This window comes from Sceloporus occidentalis, unplaced genomic scaffold (assembly GCF_023333645.1).
Source record: "Sceloporus occidentalis isolate IW3139 unplaced genomic scaffold, rSceOcc1.0.p SCAF_52, whole genome shotgun sequence".
NCBI classification, from domain to species: domain Eukaryota; kingdom Metazoa; phylum Chordata; class Lepidosauria; order Squamata; family Phrynosomatidae; genus Sceloporus; species Sceloporus occidentalis.
The window spans coordinates 4737698-4752485 of NW_028317032.1; the positions used below are offsets into that span (position 1 = coordinate 4737698).

At 43.6% G+C, this 14788-nt stretch overlaps 1 protein-coding gene across 1 annotated transcript in view; it reads left to right on the plus strand.

Moving 5' to 3' along the window:
- LOC149288355 (rho-associated protein kinase 2-like) overlaps positions 1 to 14788 on the plus strand; it is a 37198-nt gene that overhangs the window by 7642 nt on the left and 14768 nt on the right. Inside the window, exons 4-13 of the mRNA XM_089491885.1 lie at positions 4357 to 4501; positions 6202 to 6340; positions 8765 to 8856; positions 10765 to 10924; positions 11811 to 11874; positions 12352 to 12443; positions 12562 to 12610; positions 12719 to 12854; positions 13861 to 13952; positions 14052 to 14298. Of these exons, the coding sequence (XP_089348011.1) occupies positions 4357 to 4501; positions 6202 to 6340; positions 8765 to 8856; positions 10765 to 10924; positions 11811 to 11874; positions 12352 to 12443; positions 12562 to 12610; positions 12719 to 12854; positions 13861 to 13952; positions 14052 to 14298 (1216 nt within the window). The remainder of the gene's footprint in view (positions 1 to 4356; positions 4502 to 6201; positions 6341 to 8764; positions 8857 to 10764; positions 10925 to 11810; positions 11875 to 12351; positions 12444 to 12561; positions 12611 to 12718; positions 12855 to 13860; positions 13953 to 14051; positions 14299 to 14788) is intronic.

Sequence of the window (14788 nt, forward strand, 5' to 3'; positions counted from 1 at the left end):
AACAAACCAGTTCTGCCGGACCGCTTCTGGTGCACGGGATGTCCCTTTAATGGACCCAAAGGGCCTAAACCCCGACGTGGCCAATATTTCTCCTCCATCAAACTACAGTGCAGGCAAGCAGGTGGAATTCTCTCGCCAACGCGCAGAGCCGTTTGTAAATCTGCCAGGCGGCGACGTGTGATCCATCACTTTATGAAACGCCTTTCCACTATGCCAGAGCCTGGACCACGGGTGGCATAATGTCCTCGGGTTATAAATGGAACCAGTCACTCCATGCTTACCAGTACAAAAATAAAAAATAAATCAAGTATTTAACCAACAAATTACATTTTTTTACATATAGCGCCAGCAGATACAGTAGAGCGGTTTAGAATCAGTGGGATAATTTCAAGTCGCACGATAACAAACTTGTACAGAAGGAGAAGAGCCCTGCTCCTGCGATCTTACTATCCAGTCCTTTTTAAATGTTATTAGCTTGAGCCTAGTTTTCATTATGTGTAAAAACAGCATCATAGTTTGTGTGTTAAAGGGACAATATTCACTTCACTTATCATACTTATTTAGTTTAATCAAATAAACTTTAAATAAAATTTACTTTAACAAATAAGTAAAAAATACACACATTTAAAATGAAGTCTGTAACATTGAGCAGCAGTACTCCATGACATCCTTAAAAGTCAAGAATATAATGACTTTGCGGGTGTTGGGACTCTGGAGTCTGGCAGCATTATCTTATAAATCAACAAAACCATACAATGTGTGAACGACAAGCATTTTTCATTATTTTCTTCTCTCTTTCTTTCTGTTTAATTCCAAAAAAGAAAGAACAGATCGTTTTTAATGTATGTGCCGTCAGAGTACACCAGGATCCCCTCCTCTCTACTTTCTTCTGCCCGAGGGGAGGTCTACGCCAGCGGTACTTTATTACAGTCTGAGCTTTAGATGGGAATCTGTGGCCGTTCGTCTGTTCCTGCGTTCCCTTACTAAACGCTTCCCGTGTTTATTTCCGGTTTACTTGATGAGCTCTGGAAATGTAATATTCTCTTCGATGTGATCACCGCATACAGTGACGTGCCTCTGCGGTTTCACAATTCATTGGCGAGTGTCCTCGGAGCAGAAAACATTTAAAGGGATCCTCCTGTGTAACATAGAACCCCGCCAATGACAAATGTATATTGCCCCTTCGCGAACAAAGTTGCCCAACGCAGATCAATTGGCACTTCCATGGTTGTGATTGTGACACAGTGCTTGTAAGCATTGTCATTATCTCCTGTTCTGTCTCTCTTCTCGGTGTGATCATCATCTAGAGCAGGGGTGTCCAACCTGCGGCCCTCCAGCTGCTGTAGGACTACATCTCCCATAATGCCTTTCAGCTAAGGGCTGGCTGAGGAGTATGGGACATGTAGCCCTGCAGCAGCTGGAGGGCAGCAGGTTGGGCACCCTGATCTAGAGAGAGACAGTAATCAGTAAGTTATTCCCAAGACCAAGCTTTAAAAAAAAATAAGAAACAAAAATTTGTAAAAATGTTCTAAACCCCCTGATTAGATAGGGTTAGGGTAATGACAGTATCTCACAAAAGCGAGTACACCCCTCACATTTTTGTAAATTCCCCTCCCCGGTGTCATGTGACTCGTTAGTGTTACAAGGTCTCAGGCGTGTTATCACTCTCACGCTCTCACACTGGTCAGTGGAAGTTCAGCATGGCTCCTCATGGCAAAGAACTCTGAGGATCTGAAAAAAGAATTGTTGCTCTACATAAAGATGGCCGAGGCTATAAGAAGATTGCCAAGACCCTGAAACTGAGCTGCAGCACGGTGGGCAAAACCATACAGCGGTTTCACAGGACAGGTTCCACTCAGAACAGGCCTCGCCATGGTCCATCATGCACTCACCGTCATATGCAGAGGTTGTCTTTGGGAAATAGACGTATGAGTGCTGCTAGCATTGCTGCAGAGGTGGAAGGGGGGGGGGGTCAAACGTTTTTTTTTTTTAAAGCTCTACTTGTCATGAATAAAAAAAATCGTGTGCTGGTATGAGAAAGGGAAATAAGAGTTAACGAGACGTAACCAAAACATGAAGAAATTGCTCTGGTAGTTTAGCGTATAAAAGGGTTAAGGCGCTTTGCGTTTTGCCCACAATTGAAAAAAATCTTCATGCGACAACAGCAGGGTTTGCAGCCCGCGCTCTTCCCTTCGTGTTATTTTCTGCGACGTTCCATTATCCTCTCATTCCACTCAAACATGCAGACTGATAAGACGGGGGTTCAGCGACGGGAACATGGCAGAAATTAGCTGCAGAATGACGAAACAGCCAAAAATGGAGCGGTCACACACAGGATAAAGCATGGAAATCTCTGATAAGATGAACATGAAGCAGATGTATGCAAGACCGGGCTGTCACAATAATGAAATGCTGCCAATCAAGCGGCAGCGAGGGTTGGTAGATAAGGAAAGGGATTTGTACTTGGCTTTTAGTTAGATTTGTTTGATAAGCAACAGCAGCTTGAGAGTTAGTGAAGTAAACTCGGGGCATAAATAACAGCCAAATGGACGCCGCCGTGTCGTTCTATTATCGTCCTTGGTTGTGATATCCAGAAAAAATATGTAGGCATATTAAGGGGGCACTCTAGCGTCATATGCACGTTATTGCATGTGATAGCTGAGTGGTCCCTTTTTCATGTGGTGCCTTTTTAACCCCTTAAGGACAATGGGCGGTCCCTAAACCAAATGAAAACAATGCATTTTGAGCCCGTACATGTACGGGCTTTGTCATTAAGGGGTTAAAGTGCATTTGCCCCTTTCCCCACCCTCAGCTAAGCGCCCTGCAGGGGATGCGTTCACCCGAATGCATCCTGCATGTGATGTGCTCCGACGCTGGCTCTGAGAACGCTGGGTGGGGGTTGGGGGGGTGGTGTTCGCATGTGAAAGCACTTCTCGTTGTTTTCAGTGGGAGCCGATTTCATAGCCACCTATTGGCTGCTTAAGTTGTCAATCAGTGACTAGGTATACTCCCATGAATTTCATCTTTGCCAGGAAAGTGTTTCCCATATTAAAGTACTCGGAGGGTTAGGTTTACTCACCTGAGTACTTTAATATACATCCTTCTATAGAAGAGCTGGCAGGACATTAGACTGTCTGTTTAGCCTGTGCACACATCTATATGCATTAAACAGAAGAACACAGTTCCCCTTGTAAGTGAAAAGATATGATTGGAGTCCTGTTTCCAGAGGCATTGATTATTTCATTTTTCCTTGAGGTATAAGAGGGCTATGTAATATAGATATAGATAGATATCGATATAGATCTACTTACTGTACAAGTGCAGTCAGTCAGGAAAATAGACGCCATATGCAAGTTTGAGGCATTAGAATTTGTATCTGAATTAATACATGTTCTGCTTTATTATTATTATGAGACAGTGAAATAAACGTAGGTGCCATTGGATCCATTGTTAATGTTGGCATCGACAGTGCAATTCCGCTTAAGTATTGTTGAAACTGTTGTTGCCAATTTGTGATGTAATTGTTAAGTGCTCATTGTGTGTATTGTAAGAGGGCATCTTCTGCATAACATACTCTGTGCCCGGCAGTGTGTTCACTCCAAACGACATTCTCTCTCCAAACGACAGAGAATATTATGATGCATTAATAAAGCAACAACCACTGGAAGGAGCGTCTGGCTTAATACAAGCTCAGGGAGTATATTACAGTGCACAAGTTTTAGGCAGGTGTGAAAAATGCTGTAACTTAAGGTTGCTTCCAAAAATAGAGATGTTAATATTTAATTTTTATTGTTTAATAAAGTGAGTGAACAGAAGAAAAATCTAAATCCAATGAACATTTGGTGTGACCGCACTTTGCCTTCAAAACACCATCAATTTGCAAACGCACAAAGTCAGGAATTTTGTAGGCATAAAGTTAGGTGTATGAATGAACACTTTTACCAAGATACTAATGATCATCAATTTAAAAATGTGGGTTGAAACACAATCATCACTGAAACAGAAACAGCTGTGTAGGAGTGAGGGTTTATTCTGTGTAGGAGTGAGGGTTTATTCTGTGTAGGAGTGAGGGTTTATTCTGTGTAGGAGTGAGGGACTGAGCCGTGATCTCAAGTCTGTCTGGGAGAGAACTGATGTGTGTGCTTACACAGGAACAAAAAAGGATATTTTGTATAAAAGTCTATCAAGCCCCCCCCCCCCCAAATAAAATCCATGTGAATTTCTCTCAAGTGGTTGTTATCGTAAATGCATATCCGTTGTTAAATAATAGAACACCTGTTTGTTTTTTTCTGTAGCCGTCAATGCTTAGGTAATGAACGAGTTTTTGGAAAGTTCCTCATGTGTTCTTTCTCCTAGACAGGTATGGTGCGCTGCGACACGGCCGTTGGGACCCCCGACTACATATCCCCCGAAGTCCTGAAATCCCAAGGAGGGGACGGCTACTACGGGCGAGAGTGTGACTGGTGGTCAGTGGGGGTCTTCCTGTTCGAGATGCTGGTCGGTGAGTATTTTCTGCCCTGCACATAGTTTAATGATGTGGGGGCAGCGGGTATAATTTGCTTACACATGCAGAGTGCTTCGTTTATTTGAACCCTTTTTTATCTGTGGAATTCCCATTTGCAGCTTCCAACCAAAGAATTCCAGGAAATAAAAACTCAATGACATCTGTGGCTTTACTTCCATATCAAACTGAAATGAATTAAATGAGCGGTAACATAAATTCAAATTGTGCAAAGGAATATTTCTATCCATCTGTCCTATAAAACCAGGCAACACAGATTGATTTTTAAAAAATGTTTTTAATGTTTTTTAGTACTATATTTTGGTTTTACATTTTTTTCTTTTCTATTTGCTGCAAATATATTGGGGATAACATGATGTTATTGGCATATTTTGGCGTATATTGTTTTTTTTAGTTTGGGGGTCACTGTGTACCCATCTTGTAAAGTGACAGGGGGCACTATTATTTGGGATAGGCTTACTATGCGCAGCACATCCTTTGTAGTGATCTCGGGTGCCGACGAGTAATTGTCATACCGCGCCACGATGAGTTCACGTAAAGCTGTAGTAACGTTGGTCCTCACCAATGAAGGGCTTCCGCCATTCCGCCGCTGTCTCTGTCCGCCTTGGCCAACCATGTAATGATATTTCCCTTTTCTCAGACATGTTTGCTTAACGTTCTTTAGTCCCATACGTTTTTCCTTTCTTATCATTATAATCCTTATTTGTTTGTTTAACTCTATATACCGTATTTGCTTGATTTATAAGACGACCCTGATTATAAGACAACCCCCCAAAATTTGAATATTAATTTAGGAAAAAATGAAAAAGCCTGACTATAAGAGGACCCTATAGGAAAAAGTTTTACCAGTAAATATGAATTCACATGTAGACTATTTATTTTTTCATATTTAATAAAAACTATGAGAATTTTTTTTTGTTTATTTCCTTTTATTTGCCAACCTGCCTCCCAGTTACGCACATCTGCCCCCAGGCCTGCCACTCTACCCCCCTGATATGTAATTCTGCCCCCAGATATGCCTTATACCCCCTATTTGCCAGTCAGCCTCCCTGACACACCTTTTAACCCCCTATTTGCCAATCTGCCCCCAGATATTCCTTATACACCCCCTATATGCCACTCTGCCCCCCAAAAATGCCACTCTGCCCCCCAGATATGCCTTATACACCCCCTATATGCCACTTTGATCTCTGACATGCCTTTTAAACACCCACATGCTACTCTGTCTCCAGAAAACCATTATACCCCCACATGCCACTCTTTCTTACCCTAACATGCCCCGACTTACCAGTGCATCCCTAGACTTGTCCCCCGTGCTTCAGACTCCCTGTTGTCTAGTGGGGGCAGCGCTGCTGCCGGTAGTTCCGCCGGGGCTTCTATTAATGAGTACACCAGTGATCTTTCATAGAAGCCCCAGAGGAAGTGCCGGCTGTCGGAGAAGGGGGATCTCAGTCTTGTAGTCAGACCTCTATTTGAGATTTGATTAGAAGACGACCCCAAATATAAGATGGAACCATTCTCTGTACTGTCTGATGGCTCCTCAGCCCGTAGAACAGTCACAGATGTCATACGATCGTCGCACAAGGAATAATCTCTTAAAGATTTGTCCTCGTATCTAAAAACAGTCACCTTAAATGCAATATATATTGTTCATTTTAAGTATTTTCTTCTATTTTTAGGGGATACCCCGTTTTATGCCGACTCGCTTGTGGGGACATACAGTAAGATCATGGATCACAAGAACTCATTAAACTTTCCCGAAGATGTAGAAATATCAAGAGAGGCCAAGAACCTCATCTGCGCCTTCTTAACCGAAAGGTAACGTTTGGAATAAAACTCTACTGTTTGGGGAAAATCATGCAGCCCAGTGGTGGTAGCTTAAAAACAGACGCCCTGTAAGAGTGTTGTTGGTGTATATTCTTGTAAGAGAGCCCTGAAATGTGGCTTTTATACTATGGCACTGGCCTTGGCCTAATGAAACCAAGGAGTGGAGCGGCGGATCTGTGATTCCCAATACTTGGCTCCCAGGATCATGGAGAATGTCGTTGGTTCAGTGATTCCCTGCTAGAAAGTGGCCTTTTTTCTAGGCGTCCTTTTTCTTCTGTGATAGTTTGTATGATTTTTGTACTTGTTGGTTCTTTTAGATACTTTGGGGGTTTTCAAGCTGTACTGAGATTGCTCTGAAAAAGTCATTGTATGAATTATAAAGACGTGGAACGCTTTGACGTACTTTATGGCCAATGAAACTATACCGTGCGGTCCTCTCATAAAGGTCCTCGATTGTCCACAAATAACTAGAATATCTTAAATGTTTTAAAGAGGCATCGGTTTCCCCCAGACACGTTCCAGATGTTTCGGCATCCGCCTGTGAATACCGAGCAGTGTGTGTGTCTGGCGTAAAGCACGCCGCTGGGTGTTGGTCCTGTCTTAAGAAAGACAGGTTTGTGTCGTGTGTTGGGGTCAGCCTGCCGCGAATGAATCGCTCGCATTGACGGGAGGAACGGAGACTTCTTTATAATCACTTTCATTCAGGATCGCGGCTTTGTGGGAGGATAAGGGGCTCTGTGTGTTGATGACCTGCGGCCCTCTAGGCTTCCTGTTTTGTTTTTTTTGTTTTTTTTTCTCTTTTAACGCAATAAATTATTTTTATTTAGTATGTTTTTACGTGCGCCCTTCCCCTCTTACAGCACATACAGCCAGAAGACCCAACAAATATATATTTAGTTTAACGTGTCTGTGCTGCTCCTCGGCAAAGTGCTCATGACCTTGGAGTCGTAGTTAAGGTCACCGTTACCCACCGAATGCCCACATGTTTCATTTATAGAATAAAAGTAACTCTGTTTCCTTTAAAAGAAAGATCCCCTTTATGGCCACAGAAGGGTATCTGTCGTGTAAAGAATTCAGATCTTATTTGCCTCTCTGGAGGTCAGTTGGGGCATGTATATAAAGTATTATTATTATTATTATTTATTATTCTATTGCCCCATTGTGATCGTGGAGCAGCAGGAACAGCCCAGCCGTTTCTCCACATTTAACACTTTGTTTATTTGGGATGCTGTCGTTATCGCAACAAAAAACTCGTTGAAATCCATGAAAATCTTCTTATGTTTGCTTAGTATTGGTGATTTATTGAAGATTTACGGAAGCCCAAAATTTGCTTTAACTACTTAAATCCAGGAATGTCTAAGTTGTTTTAATGTGCTAAAAGCACTTGAGAACAAGGAGATATTTCATGTGAGAAAGGAGATATTCAGTTTGAGTCGGCTCCCCACCTCCGTCCTGCGCAGATAATCCCCCGGCCTGTTCCTCGGATCGTTCTGGGAACCCGACACGGCCAGCGTAAACATTCGCGCCCCACGACACCTCCGTGCGGCAGCCGGCAGTCAGTCTATACCTGGAAATGTACAGTCCAACGTTTATTTACCTTGCGTTATTATTTAACCACTTCCACACCGGCGTGGGTGGCTTGATTGAAGGGGTTAATTAGCAGTGCCGTTCCTGCGTGGAGCCTCCATGCGCATGCAGTGCTATACGGTTTGGCAGTCATATTCGAAAGGATCCTTTTTTTTTTTTTTTTTTTTTTTGAAAATCTGGCCAGTGTTTGCTGAACTTCCCCCTGCGTACGGAATCGAGCTGGAGACCGGCTTCATTCCACACGTGGCATTTTAAGAGCCTCGTTTTTTCCCCCCTCTGAGTCTGTGGCATGAAACTCGTTGCAGGTAGACGTGGATTGAAGCCTGTGGATTGAGGACTGGTGTAGGGGGTTTTGCAGCGTTAGCAGGTACTTCAAGACCTGGCTTTGTTGAGAAGATCTCTGGTCCATCTGCTGGGCTGCGCGCTGGGTCGGGGAGAGAGGGGGCTGCGCGCTGGGTCGGGGAGAGAGGGGGCTGCGCGCTGGGTCGGGGAGAGAGGGGGCTGCGCGCTGGGTCGGGAGAGAGGGGGCTGCGCGCTGGGTCGGGGAGAGAGGGGGCTGCGCGCTGGGTCGGGGAGAGAGGGGGCTGCGCGCTGGGTCGGGGAGAGAGGGGGCTGCGCGCTGGGTCGGGGAGAGAGGGGGCTGCGCGCTGGGTCGGGGAGAGAGGGGGCTGCGCGCTGGGTCGGGGAGAGAGGGGGCTGCGCGCTGGGTCGGGGAGAGAGGGGGCTGCGCGCTGGGTCGGGGAGAGAGGGGGCTGCGCGCTGGGTCGGGGAGAGAGGGGGCTGTGTGTCTTCTCGGTGTAACATCTCATTGCTTTTTGCTATGTACAGAGAGGTGCGACTGGGGAGAAATGGAATAGGAGAAATTAAGCAGCACCCATTTTTCAAGAATGATCAGTGGACGTGGGATAGCATTCGAGAAAGTAAGTGTTATGTGCGTGTGTGTATTATAGTGTGTGTATGTGTGTATTATAGTGTGTGTATATGTGTGTGTATTATAGTGTGTGTGTATGCGTGTGTATTATTATGTGTGTGTGTGTGTATTATTGATTTTTATTAATGTAACGCCAACAATTTGCGCAGTGATTGTTACAGCACACACATTCAAAAGGTCTGAATAAACTAGGATTGACAGACAGACCGATACTTTAGGTAAAGAGCGCCCGGCTCACAAGCTTACAATCTAGATTAAAATATCTAGTCACATATAGAAAATGTTTTCTGACACCTGTTTTTTTCCCTTGCTTATCATCTATCTAAAAAATCTAATTTGTTTTAGTTCTATGTTTGTGTTTATGGAAATACGTAAACGTGTTCAAAAGTTTGGGGTCACTTAGGAATGTCCTTGTTTTAGAAAGAAAGGTAAATTTTGTCCGTTAAAGTAACGTGAAATGGATCAGAGATACAGTGCCCCCTTAATCACTCCCATCACTCCTGTGTTCCAATGGCCCTTTATCCCTCCCATCACTCCTGTGTTCCAATGGCCCTTTATCACTCCCATCACGTTTGTGTTCCAATGGCCCTTTATCACTCCCATCACTCCTGTGTTCCAATGACTCTTTCACTCCCATCACTCCTGTGTTCCAATGGCCCTTTATCACTCCCATCACTCTGGTGTTCCATTGGCCCTTTATCACTCCCATCACTCCGGTGTTCCAATGGCCCTTTATCACTCCCATCACTCCTGTGTTCCAATGGCCCTTTATCACTCCCATCACGCGTGTGTTCCAATGACTCACTCCCATCACTCCTGTGTTCCAATGACTCTTTCACTCCCATCACTCCTGTGTTCCAATGGCCCTTTATCACTCCCATCACTCTGGTGTTCCAATGGCCCTTTATCACTCCCATCACTCTGGTGTTCCAATGGCCCTTTATCACTCCCATCACTCCGGTGTTCCAATGGCCCTTTATCACTCCCATCACTCCGGTGTTCCAATGGCCCTTTATCACTCCCATCACTCCGGTGTTCCAATGGCCCTTTATCACTCCCATCACTCCGGTGTTCCAATGGCCCTTTATCACTCCCATCACTCTGGTGTTCCAATGGCCCTTTATCACTCCCATCACTCTGGTGTTCCAATGGCCCTTTATCACTCCCATCACTCTGGTGTTCCAATGGCCCTTTATCACTCCCATCACTCCGGTGTTCCAATGGCCCTTTATCACTCCCATCACTCCGGTGTTCCAATGGCCCTTTATCACTCCCATCACTCCGGTGTTCCAATGGCACATCTAAGTTTAAGCTTAAAAGGCTAATTGATTGTTAGAAAACCCTTCTGTTACTTTTAGAAATGTCCTTGTTTTCTATTAAAACATCTAAGTGACCTCAAAATATATAAATGTGTATGTATAATATATATTTATATATAATTTATTTCATGGTATTATGCCTTGTACTGAAAACTGGCGAAAAATGATACACAAAATCTTTAACCTTTTTGTATGTTGCAGTAGTTAAATTCAGTTTTGGGCATTTGTTTGATGTCCTTGCATTTACCAACCGCAAGAAATACGTATTAATGAAGTAACACATGAGTTCTAGAATCAAAACATTTGACGGCGGATGAGAATTATTCGGACCGTCTAGTCTGCCCATTTTGAAACATCACGGTCTGTCTGTTACGTATAAATTATTCGTGCTGCTCGTGTCCGTGCCTCTAGAAGAAGCCGCCGGCTAGTAGCATACATTGGCATATACATTTAGCCGCGACATATGTCTAACCCAGGCGCGTTTTGTGATCCAGGAACACTTGAATATTCATGAGAGTTTGCCTTTGAAATGCTCGCGATAAAAAGATTTTAACCCCCGCGGCACTTTGTCCGTTTAGCGGCTGCCCCCGTCGTGCCGGAGCTGAGCAGTGACATCGACAGCAGTAATTTTGATGACATCGAAGACGACAAGAGAGATGTGGAGACGTTTCCGATCCCTAAAGCGTTTTCGGGGAACCAGCTGCCTTTCATAGGTTTCACCTACTACCGCGAAAATCTGTACGTATTCCAGTAATGACCAGAGCAGATTCCGTGGCAGGGGGCCGGCGTGTAATCCTTTCATTTCCAGCACGTTCACGCAACTTTTCAGTTTAGGGAAAAAGTAAGGATTTGCCAAACAATTCCGAATGGAACATTTTATTTTGCATTATTATCCCCGTTACCCTCTGCTAACAAAATAGTGTGTATGAGGGGATGGTTTTAAAGAGCGGAGGGTATAATTTCTTATGCAAACTCATGTTTGTCTGCTTACATTGAGTTCCCTGTCGTGTGATGGTTTTGTGCCTCGTCTTGATCCCAAATAACAATGTCCAACCTTATTACATTTTATTATATTACAATTTCCAGCCCAAGCATTCAATTCCTAACACCAATAATGCATCATAATAAATCCTTATGAAATGTATGGATCAAAAGCGTTAATAAATGCAGCGAGAGCTGAAACCTTGGATTCAGCAGACAAATATATATAGCGTTTTTGGTAAAGTGTATCCAACCGCCAATTCCAGAAACGCGCCTTGCAACGTATCGGCTACAGAGGCAGCAGCCTTAAGGCACTGAGCTGGGGACCCCTCGGCTTGTTAACATGGAACGGCTTCCCACACCCTGGGTGTCTTTCAAATAGCACATCGCACCTCCTTAAAGCTTCTGGGAACGAATTAAACATCACAAAGCCTGAGCTGAATTAACAGACCCTGTTTATATACACCCTGTGTTATCGCATGAGTTCATTGTTTAGAAGCTAAAACATAGTATAAATACGCTGCGTTCTGCAGAGTGTCCAGGAATCTTTTCTTTGGCCGAGTATTTTTATGAGGCTGGAGCTGTTTAATGTCTTTTTTTTATTTATTTTTTTTCTTCCCCTTTCTTCTGACATTTTATCCAGATTGTTTAACGACCCTTACAAGAACGGGAATGAAAACAGTCCCGCCGTACAGCCAACGAAAGAGGTGAGCGCAGGTGTCATACAGGTGCCTCCGTGGCCTGTGATTTTTAATTGGGTCCTTTTACACCAAGTAAAATGTAGTCGTGACTTTGGGAGGTATGGACACGCGGACTGCCTCTCCCCAACGTCATTCTTATCGTGCGGTCAGTATTAATACCCTCACTGCCTCTCACTACTGCCCCCTGCAGGCTAACTGCTTAGAGGTCGCTGAGTGGGTCCGGTGACCGGTAGCCCCATCTTCTGTCACGAGGCTCAACGACGGCTGAAAAGAAAAGTGCCTAGCGTGCAAGAATAGCCATTAAATATGTTATCTACTGATACATAGTAGACCAGGTGCTGTCTATTAGTAGTGTGATGAGGACCACTAGGACGTATTTGGTCCAAGGGTTTACTCATTTACTTTTACATTTACTTGCTCATAATACTCGTCTCGTTGATCATTTCTCAGCATCTACAAACACTTTAATTTTTCCCTTTGCAGCAGTCGGCGGAGTTCCAGAAAGCTCTGCACCGCTTGGAGGAGCAGCTTCAAAATGAGATGCAGGCCAAGGACGAGCTGGAGCACAAATACCGGTAATGCCATCATATTTACTCGTATAACAAATAATATACGGCAATAGGTTCTATTTAGTTGTGTAAATGCCCCTTTAAAAGATGAGCCGTATTATAGCAGCTCATGCTCTATTTCCAGGTCCATAAACGCTCGCTTGGAGAAGACCCTGAAGGAGCTGGATGAAGAGGTATGGGTGTATTTTTGGAAGGGAATGGAATTATTTACTTTCGGATTTCTTGCTTTTATACCAAAGTAAAATTGGCTCAATTTCCTTTTCACTCTTTACCTTTTCTAGGCAAATTCTCGGAAGAATCTCGAATCCACATCCAGACAGATGGAGCGTGACAAGGCCTTGCTGCAGCACAAGAACGCGGAGTACCAAAGAAAAGCCGAAAATGAGGCGGAAAAGAAACGGATCCTCGAAAACGAAGGTTTGCCCGCCGTCCGTCTGCAAAATGCAACGGGAGCACGCTAGTAATGGCGATGCCGGGTGTTATACTTTGCAACAGCGGTTTTGGATTGCATATATATATATATATATATATATATATATATATATATATATATATATATATATATATATATATATATATATATATATATATATATATATATATATATATATATATATATATATATATATATAATATGGTAAAGTGCTTAAATGATACTGACCCATTAAACGTATAGTGTGATCCGGAAGCAAATAGCATCTGAAAAAGGCCTCCCAGTTCAGACAAAGATTCCCTCGTCATCTGTAACAGCACATCCTCTTTCATAAAGTAAATCTCTCTTTCCCTGAGCCATTGACAGGTTTATACGTCAAAGAAACATACATAACATAGCTTCAAAAGTAATGAATCTGTAGGTACGAGACATCTGGATTTATGTGCAAATTCTCCCCGCTTTTGTCGACTTTTACGTACCCCGTTAGTGGCAGAATTTCTGGCAGGAGGAGACAGTGGCGGGGAGAGGAGTTCTGATCGAGATAATGAATTATCATCTATTCATCATGAATTATCATGGAGAAAAGGTCATGGCAGAGGCTTCAGAATTCCTTAAAACATGTTGGAGTATTATCCATTCATTTATGCCCCATCACAATGGGTAAACTGGACATAAGAAGTAGAATTTCAGTTACATAAGCAAAAGGTAAAGAGGATTTTCGGTCCTTTTTATCATTTTATGCGCTTCATTACTTTAAAAAGTAAACAAACACTGTGTCGATTTCATGTTACAAGTGCGGCATGGCTGTTTATAGAATATGCTAAGGAACATTATTATATATATATATATTATATATACCCAGCAACGATAGTGATCTGCAGGCAGGTATAGTGTGTTGGTGGTCATCCTGGTAAACGTAATCCATATCGGGTTGACGTTGGTACTTTGTAGCAGGTGGTTTGAAAGCTTGTTGTTGTGTTTTCTTGGCAGTGAACAGTTTGAAAGACCAGCTTGAGGATCTAAAGAAGAGAAACCAAAACTCGCAGATATCCAATGAGAAAATTAATCAGCTCCAAAGACAGGTAATCTAGCAAAGTTATCGGACACTTACCGAGGATATTTCACCGCCGCAGCACCGTGGCTCATCTTCCCCTCTTTTACTTCTCTCCCATTGTGTATAGCTTGAAGAAGCTAACGCTTTACTGCGCACAGAGTCCGACACTGCAGCCCGACTGAGGAAAACCCAGACGGAGATGTCTAAACAGATCCAGCAGTTGGAGGCAAACAACCGTGAATTACAGGACAAAACCTGCGTGTTGGAGAATGCCAAGTTGAAGCTCGAAAAGGACTTCATCAACTTGCAGTCAGCCCTGGAGTCTGAGAGAAGGGACCGCTCGCATGGCTCAGAAATCATTAGCGACCTTCAGGGTAGGGCGCCTGCCTGGTCTTGGTTTAACGTTGGGTTACCGTTAATCAGGTGAAAACAAAAATCAAACTCACTATTTGCAGACCAGCTTTACTCTTCCACTGAGTATACACTGGCATTGGAGCGAACTGTCCTCAAAAGCTTGACTTGGATAAATATGGATGCTTTTGGGGGGGGTCCTTGGTAGGAATCAGTTTAGCCTTTGAGTTGAGGAAACTTTTGCAGATGCCCATAGCGGGAAACATTGGATGTGAAACTTACATCAGTTCACTTCTATGCACAAGTTGGGTCTTGTTGGTCCAGCTCGTTGTGTCGTTAAGGCTGCACAGAACTCAAGCGGTCACCTCGGTGTGAGCGATGCGTTGATGAACTCTTTTTATGTTGGAGTTTTGTTTCTCCAACGCAACTTTAAAGGAGTTCACTACAAAGCGGCCAAAGCTCACTGTGCAAGCAGCGAGCCCTGATTAGATTTAAAAGCATGGGGGGGGGGTT